Below are 20,174 nucleotides of genomic sequence, written 5' to 3'. Positions count from 1 at the left end.
CTAGCAGGGGCAGATGCAGCTGTCAGCTGCATTACAGAGCTGTAGACACATGCATTTAATTTATAATTATTTAATTAATCAGGAGCTGTTTCAGGAATTGTGATAATGCACTTTTATCCTTGGTAGATGAGAGGAGGTTATGTTGGGGGGTAGCAGTGAGGTTAAAAAAAGGTTGCATTTGGTTTTGTGCATTCAGATCAAGTTACCTGCAGTAAAAGTTAACATCTTGTTTTACAGTGCAGAGCAGTGGGGCTTTTGTCAGGTTGTGCTGTGACTGTCTATTGAGTTTAGACACTGAAGTGTACTCCAGAAATACTGAGGGATTTGAAGAGTCAAGGTCAGTGGATGCCTTCAAGTAAAGCTGGAAAGCGCCCTTCTTCACTGGACAATGTCACCTGTGTGAAGGTGAGAGCCCCATTTGCAGATCCATGCTGTGCTGGCTGTGGTGGGTGTGCACTGGTTATGCAAACTGCTCTGAGAGCACCTTCTGGAGCTGAGGGCCCTTTATCTCCTTGTGCTGAGCCTCATAACCTACTTACCTGCATCCTCTCCTCTTGCCTGGATAAAAGTGTTGCAAGCTGTGCCTTGACCCAGTTTACACAGTGATGTACAGCAGCCAGATGATAAAGCTGAAGAGTTCCTGGAGCAAGATTTAAAAATGCTCACTATCTTTGAGATTCCAGAAAATGCCATTACTTTAGTTCACAGAGTAGGTACTGATTTGTGATCGCACCAGGTTTTCTTTAAATAACTGCTGCCCACAGCTACAGGATCCTTACAGGTGTGGCTTTGTGTAGTCATCCTGACCTCTGCAGCATTAGGCTGATGCTCCTCCAGCAGGGGTGTGCCCAGATGCTCTGGTATATAAATTTGGCCCAATGTTTGTTTCCATGTGTACAAACAATCTGGAATGTCTAAATTGTTAGTACCTAGGAAGATTCAAGAAGCAATTGGCTTCTATTGTGTTTGTGGCTTGGCAGCTATTTGGGGTTATGAGGTTTAAACAAATGAGGAATGTAGATTATTTTTTTTCCCTCATAAATTACTTTCTTGAAAACCTTGCATTTTCTGTGGTAACCAACACTCCAAGAGGCTGACTGCCAAAAGAATAAAGCCTTTCTGCCACCTTGAATGTTTTTCTGCTAACCCAAAGGATATATAACTTCCTGGTTTTAGTTCAATGACAAGCTAAAACTATAGATAGTGATCAACTGCTGAGTGATATATCTCGCAACTTAGATAATTTAACCTGCGAGTAGCTAAGGTACTTGTGATAAGAACTCAAGTTTGATAAAAATGCAGAAATGCTATTGTTAAGACTTTAAACAAAACCATCTTCATGCTGGAAACATTAAAATGTAGCAGTGATTGGGGTTTTTGGTAGTTTTGGATGTTTGGTGGGAGTTTGGGGCAAGAAAGACTGGACCAAAATATCCTGAAAGTATTTGTTGCCTGGTCTTTGTTGACATCGCTTTTTTTTTAAAAAAAAAGGATCATTTATAGGTATATGAATAGCTTGCTGGTCATATTTCTGTGTGAGATTTCATCTGTGTGTACACTTTTTAAAGACTGAGAAGAGTAGTGATTTTCCTGCCTTCTCAAGCCCTGGAATTTTGAAGTAATAAAACAAGATAAATTATCCTTGTTTTTTCCACATCCCTTCCTTTTTGCATTAGAGATTCCCTAGCTACAAAGCACCAAATATTTTTTCAGCCCAACACAAATAAGGGGTGAAACCTTGAATTATTTTTCCTCCAGAAGCTTTCGTTTAGCAGAGGGCAGCTTGCAAGTGTGTAAGAGCTGACTCCTAGGATGAGAGAGGGCAACATGCTGTATTTCTCATTCATAATCCCTTGAGTAATCCTAATCCAGTTGAGATCTGTAGCCTTTATTAAGTGTCATGTGATAGAGATTCTTAAGTCTCTTCATAGCTGGGCAGTAAATAAAAGTGTCTGCACCAGCTCTGGGTTGCACGTGCACAGAGACGTGGCCTGTTGTGCTGCCTGCCCAAGGGAACACCTTACTTTACTATTTGGATTCTGAGGAGGAGATTTTGCATTTGTAACTAAAAATATAGCATCAGAAAGCATCGATCTTTTGGGTACTGAATACAACCAAAATTTACCAAGTAGAGAGCTTCAGTTGTGTTTATCTCAACAAATCTATACATTAGGACTTGGCAAGGTAAGTTGCGTCTTTTTCTTTAATTCTTTGGAACAGGGTGTTGTGTTCAGTAATAGCTTAAGGTAAAATATCCTTTTATGTGCCAAGGTGTATAAAACTGCATTTGGGAGTTTGGTATCTGTAAATCCCCTTTTTTGGCACTACAGTAACTGTGTGGTTCTGCACTTGAAATAAAACACACTTCACCATCTTGCTTGCAGCTACGAGTGGTGCTGGGTCTGATGGGCACATGGGCCATACATAGATATTTACTCTGAGGCAACATAGGATCAACACTTTTCCTAATGCCAGCTAGCACTTTTATCCTTGGGAGAAGTATTTAATTGATTTTTAAATAATCTGTAGCTCTTAAACTCTTGCTTTTCTTTTAGCAGAACTTAAAATTCGTTTCCCTCCAACATTACTTTTTAGGTTTTTCCCTAGTAAACTTTCTAATCTGTTATGTCCTCCTATTGCCTTCCATTTTCTGTTCACCTGTTCCCTTCCTTGCTGGAATGTCTGTAAAACTGTCAGGTTAGTGTGCATCCTGTTCACGATACATGAAATGTCATCTTTCCTAGGAGCAGGCTTCACATTAGCTCATTTATTTCTGGCAGGTCCTGTGGGATGAGCACCACATTCTACAAAGATCTATGAGGTGCACAAGTTCCCGGTGTGTTGGATTTGATTCAGAATGCTGTCCATTGCTTTGGGTTTGGAGAAGTTTAAATAATTAGGCTAAGCCAGGAAATGTACCTAGGCTTTTGTTGTTTGTGTTTTGGGGTGATTGACTCAAGTGGCTTTGTGCAAGGTTTCCTTGCCTGAATTTCATGGGGTACCAGATAGTGTTATTGAGCAAGTCCACAATGTTTGAAGAGTTGCAAGAACTGTGTTACCCAGTGGCTTGGGAAGTATATGGATTCTGGTTGCTATGTCTCTCTCCTGCCTTTGAAACATTACCTCTTGTGGTCAGGGAATGGTGTAGTGTCTTCTCTATGCGTGTGTGGCCTCCTCCTGAGGCCTTGGACTTGGTGTTCCACTGGTTGTCTGTGTCCATGTGGGGCTGTCAAATCCATGCCTTTTTAGTGGTGGTTTAAGTGTGTGTGTAGTGGCTTTTGTCACCTGGTTTTAGAGTGTGGGTATTCGCTGGCAGATGCTCTGTGCCATGGAGCGTACCAGGGACAGCCCCGTGCGATGGAGATGTGAGGAAAACCTGTTGCAGTGGCCTCCTGATTGCACCAGAGAGAAGGAAGTACTTCTGCAGGAGAGGAGTGGCAGCCAAGAGCAAGATGAGGAAGGAGTGCTTGGTAGCTGGCTGTTTCCTGGATGGAACATGTTTCTCACCTGGAAGTTAATACAATCTGTACCTGAAGTGGTGCTGCTGCTCAGTTCATCCAGTCTTTGAGGCTGTGCCTTGATGGGTCCCTGCTCCTCTTCCATTTCTTAGGTGCAGGAATTTAGGAAGGGAAGGGTGTTTGTCACTGTTGGGTGGATGAGGAAGGATCCAAGGTAGTGAGCAGTTGGACTGGTTCTATTTCTTCCTCAGTCCTTCCAGCCTTAGAACAGATGTGATTCCATTGGAGCCTGATTTACTCCTGTGCGCTCCTTTGCTCAAGTTACGGCTCTGACAAAAATCTGAGGGCAACAAATGAAGAAGTTCTTGGCTCCAGCAACTGCTTGGGAGTGACCTGTTGATAAGCCTTTTTATGATATGATAATTAGGGCACACTAACACTAGGCTATCCCTCGCTATGGTTGGCGAAAATGTGTTTAAAGTAGGGCTGTCCAAATAATAAATGTCTGTTTGTTTTGCAGAGATAGAAGGAAATAAGAGAAAAACTGTTGCCAAAGGTGACTTCAAATCCAAGGTCCCATTTTATCAAAGCAGGCAGGTGGTGCACCTGAATGCATCCTCAGCAGGCAAAGTACTGAACACCGTACTTGAGTGTTTGCTTCAAGTTTGTTCTCCATTGTTTTAAAAGTAACCTAGGAAGTGTTCTAGTTCTTGGGAAAGGGGCCAATGCAGAATTGATAATTTTTATCATTGCTTCTCTGGAAAGCTAAAACTGGTTGAAATCCTCAGATCTGTGTTATTAAGTGAAATTTTTGTTGGTATAGGCCAGAAGTTCTGAACTTCTTCCTGAACTCTGATTTCTCTGGTACAGAAAGTTACAAACAAGCTATTTTGAGTTTTGTGTGCAATTGTCTCTTGAAGCAGTTAATAATCTGGAAAGCTGTCAGAGTACCTGCATTGTTTGAGCACAAAGAAGGTAAGGCACTAGGTAAAACTGGGTGTCACTTGGCAGTGATTTCAGGCAAGTTGTGACATTGATATGAAATGACACTGTTAGAATAAAACGGGAGTGTAGGTGTTTTGCTGAGAGCATTGCAGTGTGCCTGGTTGTGTCGTTCACTCGTGGCAGTGTGAGGATGCCATTGTACAGCTGGGCATCCTGGGCAAGGAGGAGAGAGTTGCAGCCTTTGCTGTGCTTTAGAACCTCCCCGTGCTGCAGGGTGGCTGAGCAGGGCTCACCTTCCTGAGCCAACATGGATCACTCACCTTACACAACACCGGACGTGCTCCTTCAATGAGCGTTTGTGCGGATCTGAGCTATTTTGAGAGGAAAGGCGTGGGTTAGGTGGAAAGAGATTGAAGGAGGCAAAAGGATTGCAAGAAGTGAGGAAAGGAGGACTTTTCCTTCTCCTGCACAGTGGTGCCTCTGTAGTGACTCTGTCCTGGCCCCTCAAAATACTTTGAGCTGTGTTCTTCTGACAACAACAGTCTTAACATTTTTACAAGCGTTAATTTCTTTCCCTCCATTTCTCATCTCTGTCCTCCCTGAATTTCAGGGGAAAATAAAAATCTGTTGAATTCTTCAGTGATACAGCCTGGGGCTGCTTTGGCAGTACTACGTGACTGTTTATTTTCCAGAGGAAAAATGTCTATAAATTGCATTCTGGTTACCCTCAAAGTGAGAGACTTCAGAGGTTGACCTAATCTTGCATTAGGATCTGTTTACCCTGACCAGAGCTTCCACAGCAGTAAGCTTACTAAAGTCTGGATGTCTGTCCTTTTATACTGGCAATTGATGGCATAATAAACTCCAACACTCAAGCAGATGCATGAGAATGAAGGCAAGCAGTGTTTAACAAAGCTGGTTTTCTTCTGATAGCTAATTGTTATTTTGGACTTGCCTTCCTGCTAGCTGTGGTTAGATTAAATATCAGGTTTATGTTCATCCCTCATAATCCACTCAAAATGAGTTATCCTTTACGGGATACTACATGAATATTTGTCTGCACTACAGAACATTTGTCTGCACATACTGCTTTTTAATGATTTTTAATAGTTCTTGATCAGTATTGAAAAGCTTTTTATATGTTTGCCAAACAATCACAGTACCTATTTTTATGCAAGTAGCTGAAGGTGCTGAGCTGATTCCTGTTTATAAAACTCACTGGAAATGTGAAGCAATGAAAAAGAAATACTCATCCAAATGTCTGGGAGTAGCTGCAGAAACCTGGTAGTGGAAAATGTACTTGGGCATAAGAGAAGCCATCTGATCATTGATGTTAAGCGTTAATATGTTTAATTATAGATTCTTGGCACTGTGGAAAATGTTGCAGCTGTTTTGATTCTGATCAAATGGTCTTCCCTGCATCTCTTTTGTGGTTTTGGTGACATTGGGCCATTCTGCAACGTTGGAGCGTTGGTTGGAGAACATGGGATCTGGTAGTTCTGTAAATGTCCAGTACAAGTACTCCCTGCAGAAGTCTGAAAATGGTGAGTGATTCTTAGAAAAGTGATCTTACCCTGTTTTCCCCTGCTTGTGCTGTTGGGAGGTTGCATTGAATGTGTTTCTCCTCTGGGTTTTCTTTATGGCATTGTAGTGAGGTTCTGTTTTTCAGTATCCTGTGACAAGGTTCTCACGTGTCAGGCAGAAGACAACAGGCTTGAGGAAATAACAGCCGTTTAGACGAGGAGTGGGTTAAAATCCACCCAAGGCTAACCAGAGATGAAGCAACACTTAGCACCAACACCTGCTGGATGGAATACTTGCTGGGTATGCAGGTGTTGTGTCTGCTGACAGTGAGACAGATGTCACCCTGCTGCTTCCCCTGGATTATTTTCCAAGGCTCTTACTAGTGCAGCCAAAATAAACCTAGTTACAAAGAAGGTGAGATGGTGTGGCTACAAAAAGCTGTCAAGCAAAAGTATGCATTTTGTCTAATTACATCAGCACAGTGCTCTTAATCTCTCTGCTAATAACCCAGACTTGTCTATGGCTTTCAAAGTTGTGGTGATTTATTTTTTGAAGCTGTCTGTAATGGTATCACTTCTGTGGGTGTCTGCCTGTGTCTGCTGTGGAACAAAGGACACATGGGGGTAACTAAGTGGTGATAAGGAAGTTGATGAGGAAGACCTCAGATATAAGAAAGAGTTAAAAAGTAAATAAACAGTCTTTTCTTTGTTGTTTGAATCATGCAGCCATGAGCACTGGCAGAACAGTAGGATAGGGCAAACTGTTTGCAAGTGTTTGGAGAAGAAAATAAGGATTGAAAGTGGGGATAAGGTTGTGACTCACTCTTTTTATTTTTGCTACTGTCCACTGTTGAAAAACTCTTTCTATTTAAGTAAGACTTAGCTGTCACCCATAGCACCAGAGGTCCATGGACTTTCCCAACAAATTCAGGGTTATTTTAAGATGAGCAAGTGTAACACAACACTAGTTACTTATTTGAGACTTGTGTTATATCTGATAGCTCAGCAACAGTTTCCCATGGCAGTAAAGCTTCTCTGAATTTCTAGCCTTTGGCTCTCAAAACCCTTCAGATGTGGCTGTCAGCAGCAGGGCAGCTGCTTAGGACTTTCTGCCCAAATGCCAGATGTCATCCCTGTCCCCCCTGTCCAGGGTCTGAAGGCTGGTTTTAATGGACAATGTAGGAGCAGAGCTGTTCAACTGGCCCTGCCTTGGAGTGTAGTCTGGTTTGAGTGCTGCCACTTCCCTATGCTTTCAGCAGCTTATATGATACATGGGTTGGATCATCATAAAATGTGGCTAAATCTTTCTCCTCTCTGTTGATTTTTTTTTCCCAAGCTGATACAAACACTGTCAGATATAACTCACCCAGGTAAACTGCTAAATTAGAATACCTGGCTTTTTCAGTTGCAGAGTCAGTCTCCATAAAAGCAGAGTAAAAACCAGTGCCTTGCCTATCTGGGACTTAAATGCTGTTGATGGTGATATTTATGTTAACTGTGCACTTGATAGCATGTCTTTCATTGGTTTAAGTTTTTACTGTTTCAAAGGTTTTGGTTTTCATTGGTATGTGCAGAGTTATCACAAGGAATTTTTTCAAAGCCCAGCAGATCAGTAAGCATTTTCTCAGCAAGAAAGAAGACAAAGAATACAGAAGTTATTCCTGAGTACAGAATTGCCAAATCTTACCTTCTTGCCCACAATTTCAGGCTGTCTTACACCCCTGCTGAACAGCAGCTGTAGATCTTTCTTTTTTGTGCTCTGCAATTTCCAGTGCTGAAAGAGAATAATGATTTAAAGGGATTATTATTTTCAATATATAATCCACTGACATACCTTCTTTAGGGAAAGGTTGCTGTTTCCTGCTGAAGTACCTGGAGGGACATTTTTTGTGTAATTAATGCAAGCTGATTGAATTCATATGATCTCTCTTGCCAGTGCAGCCTTTGGGTAGGGGTGAGGGATTTTCCTCTTTTTAATGAAGATTTTCCCACACACCTCCCATTGCTCTCCCTGCTTTGGTGAATGTGACAGGAGAATACACTTTCTGCAGCAGGCCTAGTTCCCTACCTCTCTTTCCCTTGGATTTTGAAGCTGGCTTGTGGATACAGCAGTCATCCCTTTTCCCCCCCTCAGCTAAAGATGACAGAGAAGCAGTGTTAGAAGATGTTTTAAGTGTAGGGCTCACAGGTGGGGGTCCAGAAAGGAACAGGAAGGGGTGCAGTGTAATCCAAAGAGAGATGCCAAGTAGCAGAGCTGGTCCAAGTGGGATCAAGGACAGATAAGGAGGATGAGAGATTCTAGAAGTAAAATTTTTGGCAGAACTTGAAAAAGGAAATGTGAAACTGCACCAATGTACTTTGCTTGAAATTTCCACTCACCCCATCTGAAATAATTTTTGAAGGGAGCACACTGGAATTGGGAGAATACAGAGGCTGTGTTTAAAAGATCAAAGGGCAGATAGCTATAATTTGGTGGGAAGCATCTGGTGTCAGCACTGGCTGTGGCTTGAACCTCAAACATGTACCTGGAAATTGTGGCATCTTGTTCATTCTGTGCCATTAATGGCCAAAGTTCTGCCTCCCCTTTTTCACTGTGGGTGTAGTTTTGTCTTCATTTTATTGTAAGGTCACGGTTATGTTGATATTTATGCTACTGTAGAGTCCTTCTAAAGTTTTTCCACAACTGCAAAAGCTGAGGTATTTGGTGTAAAGAGAGGTAGAAAGCCCCCATATTTTTAAGGTTCTAGAAGGAAACTTGGTATCCTGCCGTCCCCCAACTCTTTGCATGGCCTCACTTAAATTTCTGGTTTCCTGAAGCCCCAGCACCTAGAGATGGTAAGAGGGATATAAAAATGATCAAGGTAGGTAGAAAGGGAGGACATAGTCTAATAATACTGAAGGACATGTTAGGGCTTTCAGGTCCTAGTAATTTGTTGTTAATGCTGGTGCTGAAGGAACTAGCAGCAATGGTTGGAAGTGCTTCAGAGGACTCTGAGCAGGCAGGGTCAGGTCAACCTCTTCCAAAAAAGAAGAGGGTTTTTTTGCCATTAGGCCCAAGAATACAATTGCTGGGAACTTTTTCCTGAAAAGGAAAGGTTCTCTTCCCTGTTCAGGGGTGGGGAAGGAGCAGTTGCAGGTGCCTCAGCTGCAGGCAGTGCCGCTCAGCAGGTTGGTTCTGTTCTTGCCCCCCAGCTTTCAAGGCAGCTGTCTTGATCCAGCAGTGGTATCGGCGCCACGTGGCTCGGCTGGAAATGCGCCGCCGCTGCACCTGGAGAATCTTTCAATCCATTGAGTATTCCTGTGAGCAGGATCAGATCAAGGTATGGTGCAGAGGAAAAGAGCAGGTAGGAAAACACATAGGAAGGTGGTTTCTGTGCCAGACTCTGCCTTTCTGGCTGCTGGCTCGTAACCCTCTAAGTGCTTCAGTGGGCCAGGGACTGGGTTTCCTGCCCCTTTTAACCTATTAATTCCCTGCCTGCATGTGTTGCATAAAACAAAGTAATGAACACCAGAAGCAAGCCCTAAGAGCCATTTAGGAGCTTTTCTGGTGTCTGAACACAACATGCAAGTCTATTTGGTTATGTTTTAACTTTGATTAAAATTCTCTTATATGGCTGCTTTGCTCTTGGGGAGAGAAAGAGCTCATAGCATACTTCTGCATGTGGCTGAAGGTAAAGCCACTGTTTTGACTTCATTTCAAGAAAGTCAAAACTTAAATTGGTACAATGAGAGTTGCTGTACACACCAGACAGCACGAGGAGGGCAGAGGTAAAACATCCACAAAGATGATTATGATAGGTTGCTACTCTGTTGAATTTCATTCCGGGGTGAATGATGGGCTCTCCCTCTTCCCGCAGCTTCACAACTTCTTCAGCTACCTCATGGAACAGTTCACACCAAGCACCAGCAAAGAGAGTAAGTTTGTGTGCTCTTTGTAGATGTGGCATCAGCAGCTCTGAAGGCTGCACCCTATATAATTCATTGCCCAGTGCTGGGCAATCTTCAGGATGGCACATGTGGCCAAGTCTCTGGAGTGGCAGCATCAGGATTAGAGAGTGAATTGTCTGGAGACTATGAGCTGTGTAAAGGATGTGGGGTAATTCCTGCTCTTAGACGCTGGAAGGAGGCATAAAGGTTCAGTATGTTTTCACAGAATCACGGAATGATGCACGCTGCACATGGACATTTGTCTCTGCAGCCTTTCCCCCACTGCAAGTTTTGTAGCAGTGCCAAGCAGTACCCAGCATCCATGGCTGCAATTGCTCCTGAGTGCCAGCCTAACTAAACAGCTCTTCTGCAGCAAATTACTAGGATGGTACCTGGAGCAAATTAACTACTTTTCTGTCTGTTTATCTTTTTTTAATATTTTTTAAATCAACCCCACTAATCTGCTTCCAGGGGATTTTATCAGTCGCATGTTCATAAGTGGGGAAAGTTACAAAGAAGCAGAGCTGGAAAAATACTGTGACTATGAATCCATAGAGGTGCCAGACTCCTACACTGGACCCCATCTCTCTTTCCCACTCCTCCCTGACCATGCCACGGCCTTGCTGGAAGCTTTCCAACAGAGACAAGTAAGGATCCCAAAGAGGTACCATGCTCTCCCCTTCTCTGAACAGGGGTGTAGGATAGATAATTTGGTCTTAACTTTCTTACCAAGGTCAGTTGACTGGAGTATAACAAGCTGGCTGGCTGCTAAACAAAATGGGGTTGGAAACTATATGGTATTTCGTAATGCCATAGAAATGTTCTTCCTGAAAATATACTCCTGACAAAACTGAACACACTTTATGTAGGGGTGTACCAATATTAACCTGAATTTCATTTTTAGAGGGAAAAATGAGCAGCAGCTCATGTTGAGACTTTTCATCGTTTTTGTTCCAATGTCTCAATTTGTAAAAACATGTAGGATGGCCCAGAGGGAAACAGCCAATTACAATGTTTTGTGCTATGCAACTTGGACAATCTGGTTTAAAATGTAAATTGTGAGTTTTTTGATGAGCAAGCTGAGTACCACTCCAGAACTAACAAGACAAGCCTTCATACAACTCCAGTGTTCTGCTGCCATCCCTCAGCTGATGTGCTGAACTGCAAAATAGGCCAAAACGTCCCTTCTCCAAAGAGAACTTCTAACCCAAAGGTGTCTCATGTCTCCACTGTATTAAATGCCTCCACCCTGGCTTTGAGCATATCTATCACTGCAGGACATGTGCAAACTCTGACTGGTTCAATGTGGAAAAGCTAAGATCCAGAGGAACAACTTTCTTACCTGTGATTTTGGGCTGGAATTTCTGCTGCTCCTGGAGGTGGTGTAGCCTAGTGGCTATAGCCTTGTCCACAAGGTGCTGGGGCTTTAGGGTTGCCCTGCCAGCCCTCTCAGTGCTGAGGCTGGGCTGCCTTGTGCAAGTGTCTGCCATCCTGCTCTTTCCCAATATTTCCCTCATTTTGTTTGTAAGCCCATAGGTCAGCACAGACTGCTATCTCAGGGACAATTTCTACCATCTGGGCTATTCTGGTGGAATCTTTACAGCCCCAGTGGTGCTGCTCAGAGACCACTGATTTCCTGCTTTAATCCCTTTACTTTTTCCTAGTAGCAGCTCCATGCTCGCTATGTCTTAAACCTCCTGCATGAGACCAGGAAGCACCTCAAGCAGTTGCCAAACATCAGCCATGTCTCCACCTGCTACAGCGAGGAGGTCACCGTGTGTGGTGGGTCCCTTGCAGCCTCCGGGGTGGAAGGCTCCTATGGGAGGGTGGGGCAGAGAGAAAATGATAGCGAGAGCACAATGCCCCCCTCTGTACTGAATGTGGAACACAATGCTCTCTGTAAGCAAAGTGTGTGGTGCCTTGAGAGGCAGCTGGGTCTGTCTGAAATACCCAGGTGGTCTTTTTTCTCTCACCCCAAACTCAGAGTTGTTTTACTAAACCACAGAAACCACATCCAGCTGAGGCCTGGTCACAAAACTCGGTAGTGGTCTGACCTGTTCTGTGGTCTGGGATCATTTAAACAACAAAATCCTGGAGCTTTTCTGGGTAAGCACCAGCGCGTGCAGGCAGATCCAGAATGTCAACACATCTTTCCATCCTATTAGTAAATTTGAGACAAAGTTTTTTGCTTTTTTCCTACTGTAATGTTAAAATGTTGAGATATTTCTGAAAAATACATAGCTCAGGCTTTTGCATGCAGTCAGCCTTTGAAAAACAAACCACTCCTTCCAATATTATGTTAAATGAGAATTAGATTGTAATTTTCAATGCTAAGCTTTCTCCCATATAATGACAATTTTGTGCCAGGTTGTGCCATCACAAGAGGTAAATGAACAAAGCTTCTAAATCAGTCTTCAACAGATGGTGTAGGTTTTTTTACTGTCCTTTTCAGACTTCAGCTCAAGCCTTACATTGTGTCCTTTTCCTCTAGACTTGCACTTCCCAAAGTGTTTCTGTGGTGATTCATTTATAAAGGACCTAGTTTGTAGCAACTTACATATTGGTGTTTTTTTAAAGTTCAAGGTAAACACATTGTGACTTGTCTCTTTGTGCCTGTCAGGAGACTTACATGGCCAGCTGGATGACCTGTTTCTCATCTTTTACAAGGTAGGCACTAAATTTGGAGAGGGAGACTGTCCAGGTGCTGCAATGGGTATCCCATGGGTCATGTTGAGAAGTGTTTGCAAAATTGGGCCATTCATGTGCAATTCTCCATGTAAATTTGATTGGTTTTAAATGGCTTCACAAATCACTAACTTATTCCCTTTGCTGACTAGGAAATGTGATATCCATGTCCATTTGATTAGTGCCAATGGGTGTTTTTCTAGTGCTGATACCAATGACAACTCTTTGTGACTGCCAGTTTCACTGCTGGGGCTCACAGGATAAAGATGAGCAAGGGTTTGTTGTAACCTGGGACAGGAGCGAGAGGCTGCAGCTGGTGGGGCAATATGAACACCTTGGAGAGGCCTCTCTGGTGACATCTGCCTGCATCTGTTCCTTGCTTTTACAGAATGGCCTTCCTTCCCCTTCCAAGTCCTACGTGTTCAATGGGGACTTTGTAGACAGAGGCAAGCAGTCCCTTGAGATCCTTGTTATCCTCTTTACCTTCCTCCTGATCTATCCCAAGGAAGTTCATCTCAACCGTGGGAACCACGAGGACCACATGGTGAACTTACGGTACGGCTTCTGTGCAGGGCTGAGCACCATGTCGAGGGCCTTGTGCAAAATCCCACTGAGCTTCCTTTCTCCTGTTCCTTTAGCTATGGTTTCACCAAGGAAGTGATGCAGAAATACAAGGTAGGCCTAGTTTGTCTCTCCCTTACCATGTGAGATATGCCTTTAGAAGATTTGATGCTTTATCTCTTTTTTCTTTCTCTCAGGTGCACGGGAAGAAAATCTTGAGGATGTTTCAGAATGTCTTCTGCTGGCTGCCCTTGGCAACCCTGATTGATCAGAAAGTCCTCATTATTCACGGGGGCATCTCTGACACCACTGACCTGGACATGCTGGAGAAAATTCAAAGGGACAAGGTAGGTTTTATTTCCCAGTTATTCCAAGAGACAACACTGTTGCTGATTTGTGGTGAGAAGATCATTTCTACATACCAGCTTAGCTGTTAACAAGAAAAATACAACAGATGGCCTTCCTAGACAAGGTTGTGTTTAGGTATAGGCTATGGTGTGTTACTGTGCGTGCAGGAGCTGTAAGTTTCTGGAATATGTGCTGGTGCTGAAGTAGAAATACAGTGATGATGAGACATTGTCCCACAGTTCCTTAGCCTGTTTTTACCCCCTAGATTTCCAGAAGGAGTTTGATAAATCATTTAACTTGTCTCTGCCTCACTCACCCAGTTGGGAAATACCCCTTTCCCTTCTCCAAATAAAATCACTACTCTTGCATTAATCATTAATGCTTCCTTTGCTCTGCTACATAGTCCCCATTGCAGATGAAATCTGTGTGGAGGAAGTAAATGAGGAAGAGTGAGATGTGATGGATGTGGTGCCCAGCTGCAAACCCAGGATGGCTTGTCTGAGTTCCCCATAGTCAAGCAGCAGTTGATGGCAAGAAGGGAGTGGGGCTTGGAGGCTTGGATCACTTGAAGTCTGCCAATGGAAGATCTTAGAGCTGGAGGTCTGGGTTTCATGCTATGTTATCAGCTCCGTTTCTCTCATACCTTTCAGTTTATTTCTGTGTTAAGGCTGAAGAAAAGGAAGGAATCTAGTAGAAAACCACAAATCCAGGCCATAAATGGGGAGAGTGACTCAGGCACTGACACAGCAGGGAATGAGGCAGCTCCCAGGTTATCTCTGCAGCCCCAGTCAGCCCAGGCTCCCAGCACAGCCAACAGGCTGGAGTTCTCCAGGTGGCTCCGGCAGACTGTGCAGGAGCAAATCGACACGTGCCGCCGGCTGGTGGACATCAGTGAGTCAGAGCCAGAGGAGCCCACCTATTCCAGCATGGTCTCCGTGAAGGATGCGGATGAGCCGTGCTGGACTTGCCAGGACGAGTGGAAGCAGGTAAGGAGTCTTAGCAGTGCCCTGAGCTGGGTGCACTGTGGGTGCCTCCTGCAGCAACTGGTTCTTCAGTAGTAGCAGCCAGGAAGGGATGCTCTGTGAGGCCAAGGGGATGTTTTGTTGGGTACCTTTGTTTCCTCCCGGGAAGAGCAGCTGGGGACTTCCTTTTCTTGTTTTTCCAGCCTGGGAGTCTCTTCTGTGCACTCTGAAACCACTGCTACTTAGTTGACGTTACCTGTGACCTTCCAGCGCTGCACACCTTTTCACTGTAGCATGTTGAAGTCAGGGTTAAAGGGATTAAGCCTTAGTCCACACAGTGGTTACTGAGTTAGCACTTGTATTTCTGGAGGCTGTGGAAGGTCCTGGCTAGAGAACAAAGGCGTTTTATACTAAGCCTGCTAATGGCCTCAGGATCTGCTCGTTGTTCTTGTCCTGGGATTTGTGTTTAGGGATGGAGGAAAACAGGCAAGGCGCTTGGACATCTCAATGCTAGCAAAGGCAAAGCTTGTATCAGGCCTAACTTACGCACATCCGTCTTTCCCCAGACACTTTGGATGTGCCTGTAGCTCATGGCCAATAATATTGCCGCTTCTGAGGTGGCTTAGGTCTGTGACAGTCTTCAGCTGGAATGCAGGAAAAATGTCTGTTCCCTTGCACTCTGGTCATAGCAGCAGTCTAGAGAGGGATTCCGATACTGAGCTGTATTTGCTTAGTGAACTTTTCCAATCCTTTCAGGTTTTAGACATCCTCTGGAGCGACCCCACGCCTCAGGAGGGCTGCAGAGAAAATAAGGTGCGAGGTGGTGGCTGCTACTTTGGGCCTGATGTGACAGAGAAGTTCCTTGAGAAGTACAGCTTGCAGTTCCTGATCCGCTCTCACGAGTGCAAGCAGGAGGGCTACGAGTTCTGTCACAACCGCAAGGTCAGCTGGGGGTGGTGTGAAGGGTACTTGAGTTTCCATACTGCCAGAGAGGGGTTTCTGCGGGGGTGGCTTCTCTCAGTTCTGCGTTTCTTCCAGTGGGGCTGTAAGCACATGCAAAATCCTTGAACAGGCTTATTGGGAGCTAACTGAAGTATGCTTCCATCTGAAGTCTTAGTTCAGGGCAATCTGGAGCCACCTGCTCTGCTGGGGACATGGCTGTGCAGGCAAACCATGTCCGTGTGTGTGGTGCTTGAGAAAAGATCTGAACCCACTTGTGCCATGGCCCCCACTTAGTGCAGCTGTTCCTGCAGATGAGCTACAAAAGGGTGCTACTGAGCTGCTGCAGCCCAGTTCTGTTTTCAGAAGATGCACTGTCAGGTCAGTGGCTTCGTCAGGGCATGTGGACTCTGGAGAGTGGAATTGTTGGGAGAGAGCACAGGAAAATTGCAGAAGCCCAGCATGTGGCCAGATCCACATGTGACCACAAGGAACTCACACCTGCAAGGCTTCCAGGCCAGCTGCCACCTGTCTCTCCCTCTTCTCCATATAACATGGTGCTTTCACAGTCTGTGGATTCCAGAGGGGATCAGGTGTGTTGTTTACACATATATAAATATTATAGGATGTATTTATTGACTGCAAATGCTTTTTTTTTTTTTTTTGCGATTAGGTGCTGACCATCTTTTCAGCCTCAAACTACTATGAGATTGGCAGCAACAGGGGAGCCTATGTGAAACTGGGACCAGACCTCATCCCCCACTTTGTTCAGTACCAAGCAAACAAGACAGCCCATATGCTCACTATGACCCAAAGGCAAGACTTTCTAGTTGCTCTCTATTCACCAAGTCAAAATTCCCAAAGGGAAAACTTTGTGAGCTTTTAGAATGTTTGACTCTGGAGATGAACTTTGACAACTTGATTTTCTAAAGAATAGCTCTACAGGAGGGATTAAGCTTTGTACTTGAAGTTACTGAGGAAAGCTCAAGGGTTGAGAAGGGATTGTTAAAAAAATTCTAAGGGGATTTTTCTAAAGCTTGCTGATTTTTTCAGCTCCTCTTTTCCATGTCAGGTTTTAACTTTTGACCTTTGAGGTTCTCTTTTGTGTTGTTACTTCACAAATTAATTCAGGGACTCGTGGTATCAGCTGCAGGGAACCGTACCTTGGGCATGCAGTGCCTTCTCACAAGCACTGAGATGCAGCTGTAGCTGTGCAGAGCAGTTGCGTGAGGGTCTGGGCAATCCATGGACAAGCCAGGTAGAGCACTGGGAGGGAAGGTGCAGTTTTTCTTGTAATTCATGACAAGTAATTCAAGTGCTTCTCTCTCTTCTCCATCCTCCAGAATCAGCAGAGTAGAGGAGTCAGCCTTTCGAGCCTTGCGGGAAAAGCTCTTTGCTCACACCTCAGCCCTCATCAGTGCCTTCAAGTCCTACGATGGGGACAGTACAGGTAACTCAGAGCTGAGGGACGTGTGGGTTCATTGCCTGGTCGGATAGGGCTGAAGGGACTACGTTGAGTTTGTGGCTGCCTAGGAGACTGCTCACTGACAGTTGTCACCAGCTGTCATGGGGAGGCTGTACGAAACCTTGCAGAGGTCATTTGCTGTTAGTCTCTGTGGATGCCTTGCAGTGACACCATAAAGTGGGGGTGCTGGAAAAGCAGGATGTCATTAATCTAACATGCAGTAATTGAGGCTGGTCCTAGAAGAACTCCTTGCAGCTGGAGTACTAATGAAGCCTTGGGAAAGATGACCTGGAACACGTGTGTTGTGTCAAATGAGAAGGGCTGGGTGGTCTCTGGAGCCCCTTCATCCTTGGAGTCCAAAATCACTGGGAAGAGGAAAGTGAGGGATGTCTTCAATGGCAGTTGTGTCTGTCAGAGCCTTAAGGAAGGAGCTGAGAGTTCTTACTTCTGGGACAGACAGGAGTGCTGTGTTGGTGCAGTGACCAAGAGGTGTTGCTGAGACCTGTCCACTGGTGGGTGGGGGAGAAAAGGGAGATTGTGACTAGCAGAACTACTCATGGGGATAACTGCATTCTTGCTTTCTTCCCTGGCAGCAAAACTGTTCATAGGAATCCAGCTCAGTTATTACAGCAGCTGCTAAAATAGGCAGTGGGCTGCAAACTTCTAATGAAACACCCAAAGTTAGTGTCTTGAATTTGTTCAATGTTTGCAGCCTCACAGCCTTGATTTGTTGCAATGATGAAAACCTTGCTGAGGCTTGGGTGGGAAGCATGCGTGTGCCTGCACTGCAAAATAATGCTGTGCTGTCAGCAGCACCTAGACTGTGTCTCACTGGTTTAGGCCTTGTCTTTGCCTTCATGTGCTTTCCACTGCCTGTGTCCCAGAGCTGTCTCCCTTTTGTGTACAGGAAAGATCACTCTGAGCAACTGGGCGACAGCAGTGGAGTCAGTGCTGCGGCTGGGACTGCCCTGGCGAATGCTGAGGCCGCAGCTGGTGCGCAGCACTGAGGATGGCATGCTGGAGTACAAATCCTGGCTGGATGACCTGGCCATGGAGCAAAGGAGCCAAGAGGTAAGTACTCAGCCCCTTCCATCAAGGCATGATGTGAGCAGCTGCTCACCAGATCCCCAGCATGTACAAATCAATTCTAGTACAAAAGGACAGTGGATGGTTCCTCCATAACCTGAAATCACACTGAAGTTGATAGGAAGTCTTGCCTGAGCTCAAATAGTCCTGAGGCACCAGCCCATTTTTACAGAGATGATGGATACAAAATAAAAATTTAGATGTAGTTTTGGATGCAGGCTTGTGAGTAGGAGAACTGTATTTCACTCTCCAATTGGCAGTTTGTTAATTTTGCCCAGCAAATGCAGCTCTGCAGTGGTTATAAAATGCAGCCTGGCTTGCTGTTAGCCCAGAAGAGCACTGTTGGGAAGGGACAAGCTGCTGATGGTCTGTTCGGCAGCTGCACAAAGGGTCCAGTCATCACACACCTGGTTGATAAGGCACTGCTGGCAAGTTCTTGAGAGCAAAAAATATTCCTGCTTGTGGAGACATCTGCAATAACAACTAAAGAGAGAGCACAGGTGTTAGAAACATAAAAACTGTGATCGTGTCTTTCAGCACATCCAGTCAAGCTTGCTGGAAGTCATTTATCGGAACAGATCCAACTTAGAGACCATATTCAGGATCATAGACAGAGACCATTCAGGTAAGCAGGTGTGCAGGGGCTGTTAATCACTGCTTTCTGTGATCTCTTCTGCTTTGGAGTTTCGTTTAGTATGTATAGAAGTGATTTATTTAGGCTTGGGTCCTCCTGCTCCCTCCCATGCTTCAGGAATGTCCATTTATATTATGCCTCTTTGCTGATTTAAGCTGTGTTTTAGCCAGTGTCCTCCACATTAGGAGACGTAGCTGCAACATGTAAAATGCTCCTCTCACAGGTCTCATCTCCTTTGAGGAATTCCAGCAAACCTGGAAGCTGTTCAGCTCCCACATGAACATTGAACTCACGGATGATGGCATTAACGACTTGGTTCGCAGCATTGACTTCAACAAGGATGGGAACATTGACTTCAACGAGTTCCTGGAAGCCTTCCGCCTGGTCAAACAGTTCCCGTCGTGAGAACCTGCCGAGAGTTGCCATGTCCCATGCCTTGATTTCTACAAAGCCAGGACTGTCCTACTAACCTAGAGTGTGCCTGCAGATGGCAAGCAGGGAAAGGGAAGGCAGGTGCCCAAAACAGACATCACTGTAGGCAAACAGCTGTGACCCATCTGGGGAAGCTAGCACGTGAAATAGATGACTTGCACTCCAATTCAGACTGCTTTTAAAAGAAGCTGTGTTTTAAATAGTTTCCTGCTCAAAGGGAAGATGCAACTTAGCTTTTCTTGTCAATGTGAGGAAATGTTACAGGTGTATTCAAGAGCAGTAAAGTGGAAGTCAATGTATTACTTGTAGGCAGTGTTTTTAAGGAGGTAGCACCCGTTTGATCACAGCTTTCCTTTTAATAAACCATTTTTTCTAGACTGCTGTTGCTTGGCTGTTTATTTCTTCTCTAGTTAACTGTGAGCAGCAGTGCTGTTCCAGTGATGACACCTACTTCCCTGCTGGTGCTCCTCTGCTGTGGTAAGCTTGTTCTGGAAGTTTGGAGCTACTAAGTACACACAGTAGAGCTGAATGTTGGAAAAAATACCTCAAATGTGCAACACTGTCTTTAGCAGGGAGACTTGTTTAAAAAAATCTATTGAGATAATTTCATTTTCAAAGCCCAGGCCAGTAGATCAAGTAGCTAGGGAGCCTATGCTGCAGATTCATTATTTTCAAAGCATGGTAGGACTCCAGTTTGTGAAATGGGGTGGAATGTGAAGAGTTTGCAAAACAAGAAACAATGTGTTTCTCAAATACAACCAGCACAGTCTAGCAGGGGCCCCATGGCAGAAGACTTGATTTAGGACTGCTACCCCAACCCCCAAAAGAGAGTTCTGGCCTCACTCAATTTCTTACAGAGCTCATTGCCCAGTGCAGACAGTTTATTAACTGGAACTATGCTTCCAAAAGCAAACTAATCCTGTTCCCCTTTATCTAGAGTTCCACATATGCTTTTTCAATTGTAATGGACTCATGCTTCCACAAACACTCTTGAATGCACAACAGGGGACCCAGCACATTGCAGCTGTATTTCCATTCTTCCATCCTTCAAATTTAACTAATGGAATTAATTTTGACGGCTAATGAACAAACTGATTTTGCCCCTTCCATGTTTGTTTCTGATGTACAAACTTCTACTGCTGAAAACACTGTTTTTTGTTTCAGTTATTTTCAGTGACTTTGGTACTGAGGGGAAAAGCAGGTCTCTCT

The 20,174-nt window shown here is 44.6% G+C and overlaps 2 protein-coding genes across 2 annotated transcripts in view; one reads left to right on the top strand and one right to left on the bottom strand.

Moving 5' to 3' along the window:
• NUP54 (nucleoporin 54) overlaps positions 1–20,174 on the bottom strand; it is a 40,876-nt gene that overhangs the window by 8,326 nt on the left and 12,376 nt on the right. The window contains exon 13 of the transcript XR_010360548.1: positions 7,614–7,700. The gene's annotated coding sequence lies outside the window, so the exon portion shown is untranslated. The remainder of the gene's footprint in view (positions 1–7,613; positions 7,701–20,174) is intronic.
• PPEF2 (protein phosphatase with EF-hand domain 2) lies at positions 2–19,334 on the top strand. The gene is made up of 17 exons (XM_064416223.1): positions 2–405; positions 5,763–5,947; positions 9,119–9,246; positions 9,784–9,841; positions 10,325–10,500; positions 11,521–11,635; positions 12,474–12,520; positions 12,927–13,093; positions 13,177–13,213; positions 13,297–13,446; positions 14,098–14,433; positions 15,166–15,351; positions 16,022–16,164; positions 16,692–16,798; positions 17,721–17,884; positions 18,437–18,524; positions 18,757–19,334. The coding sequence occupies exons 2-17, from the start codon at positions 5,887–5,889 to the stop codon at positions 18,936–18,938; spliced, it is 2,145 nt and encodes a 714-aa protein (XP_064272293.1). The 5' UTR covers positions 2–405; positions 5,763–5,886; the 3' UTR covers positions 18,939–19,334.

The sequence above is a fragment of the Passer domesticus genome, chromosome 4 (genome assembly GCF_036417665.1).
Source record: "Passer domesticus isolate bPasDom1 chromosome 4, bPasDom1.hap1, whole genome shotgun sequence".
NCBI classification, from domain to species: Eukaryota; Metazoa; Chordata; class Aves; order Passeriformes; family Passeridae; genus Passer; species Passer domesticus.
This window is presented reverse-complemented; position numbering and strand designations above follow the sequence as displayed.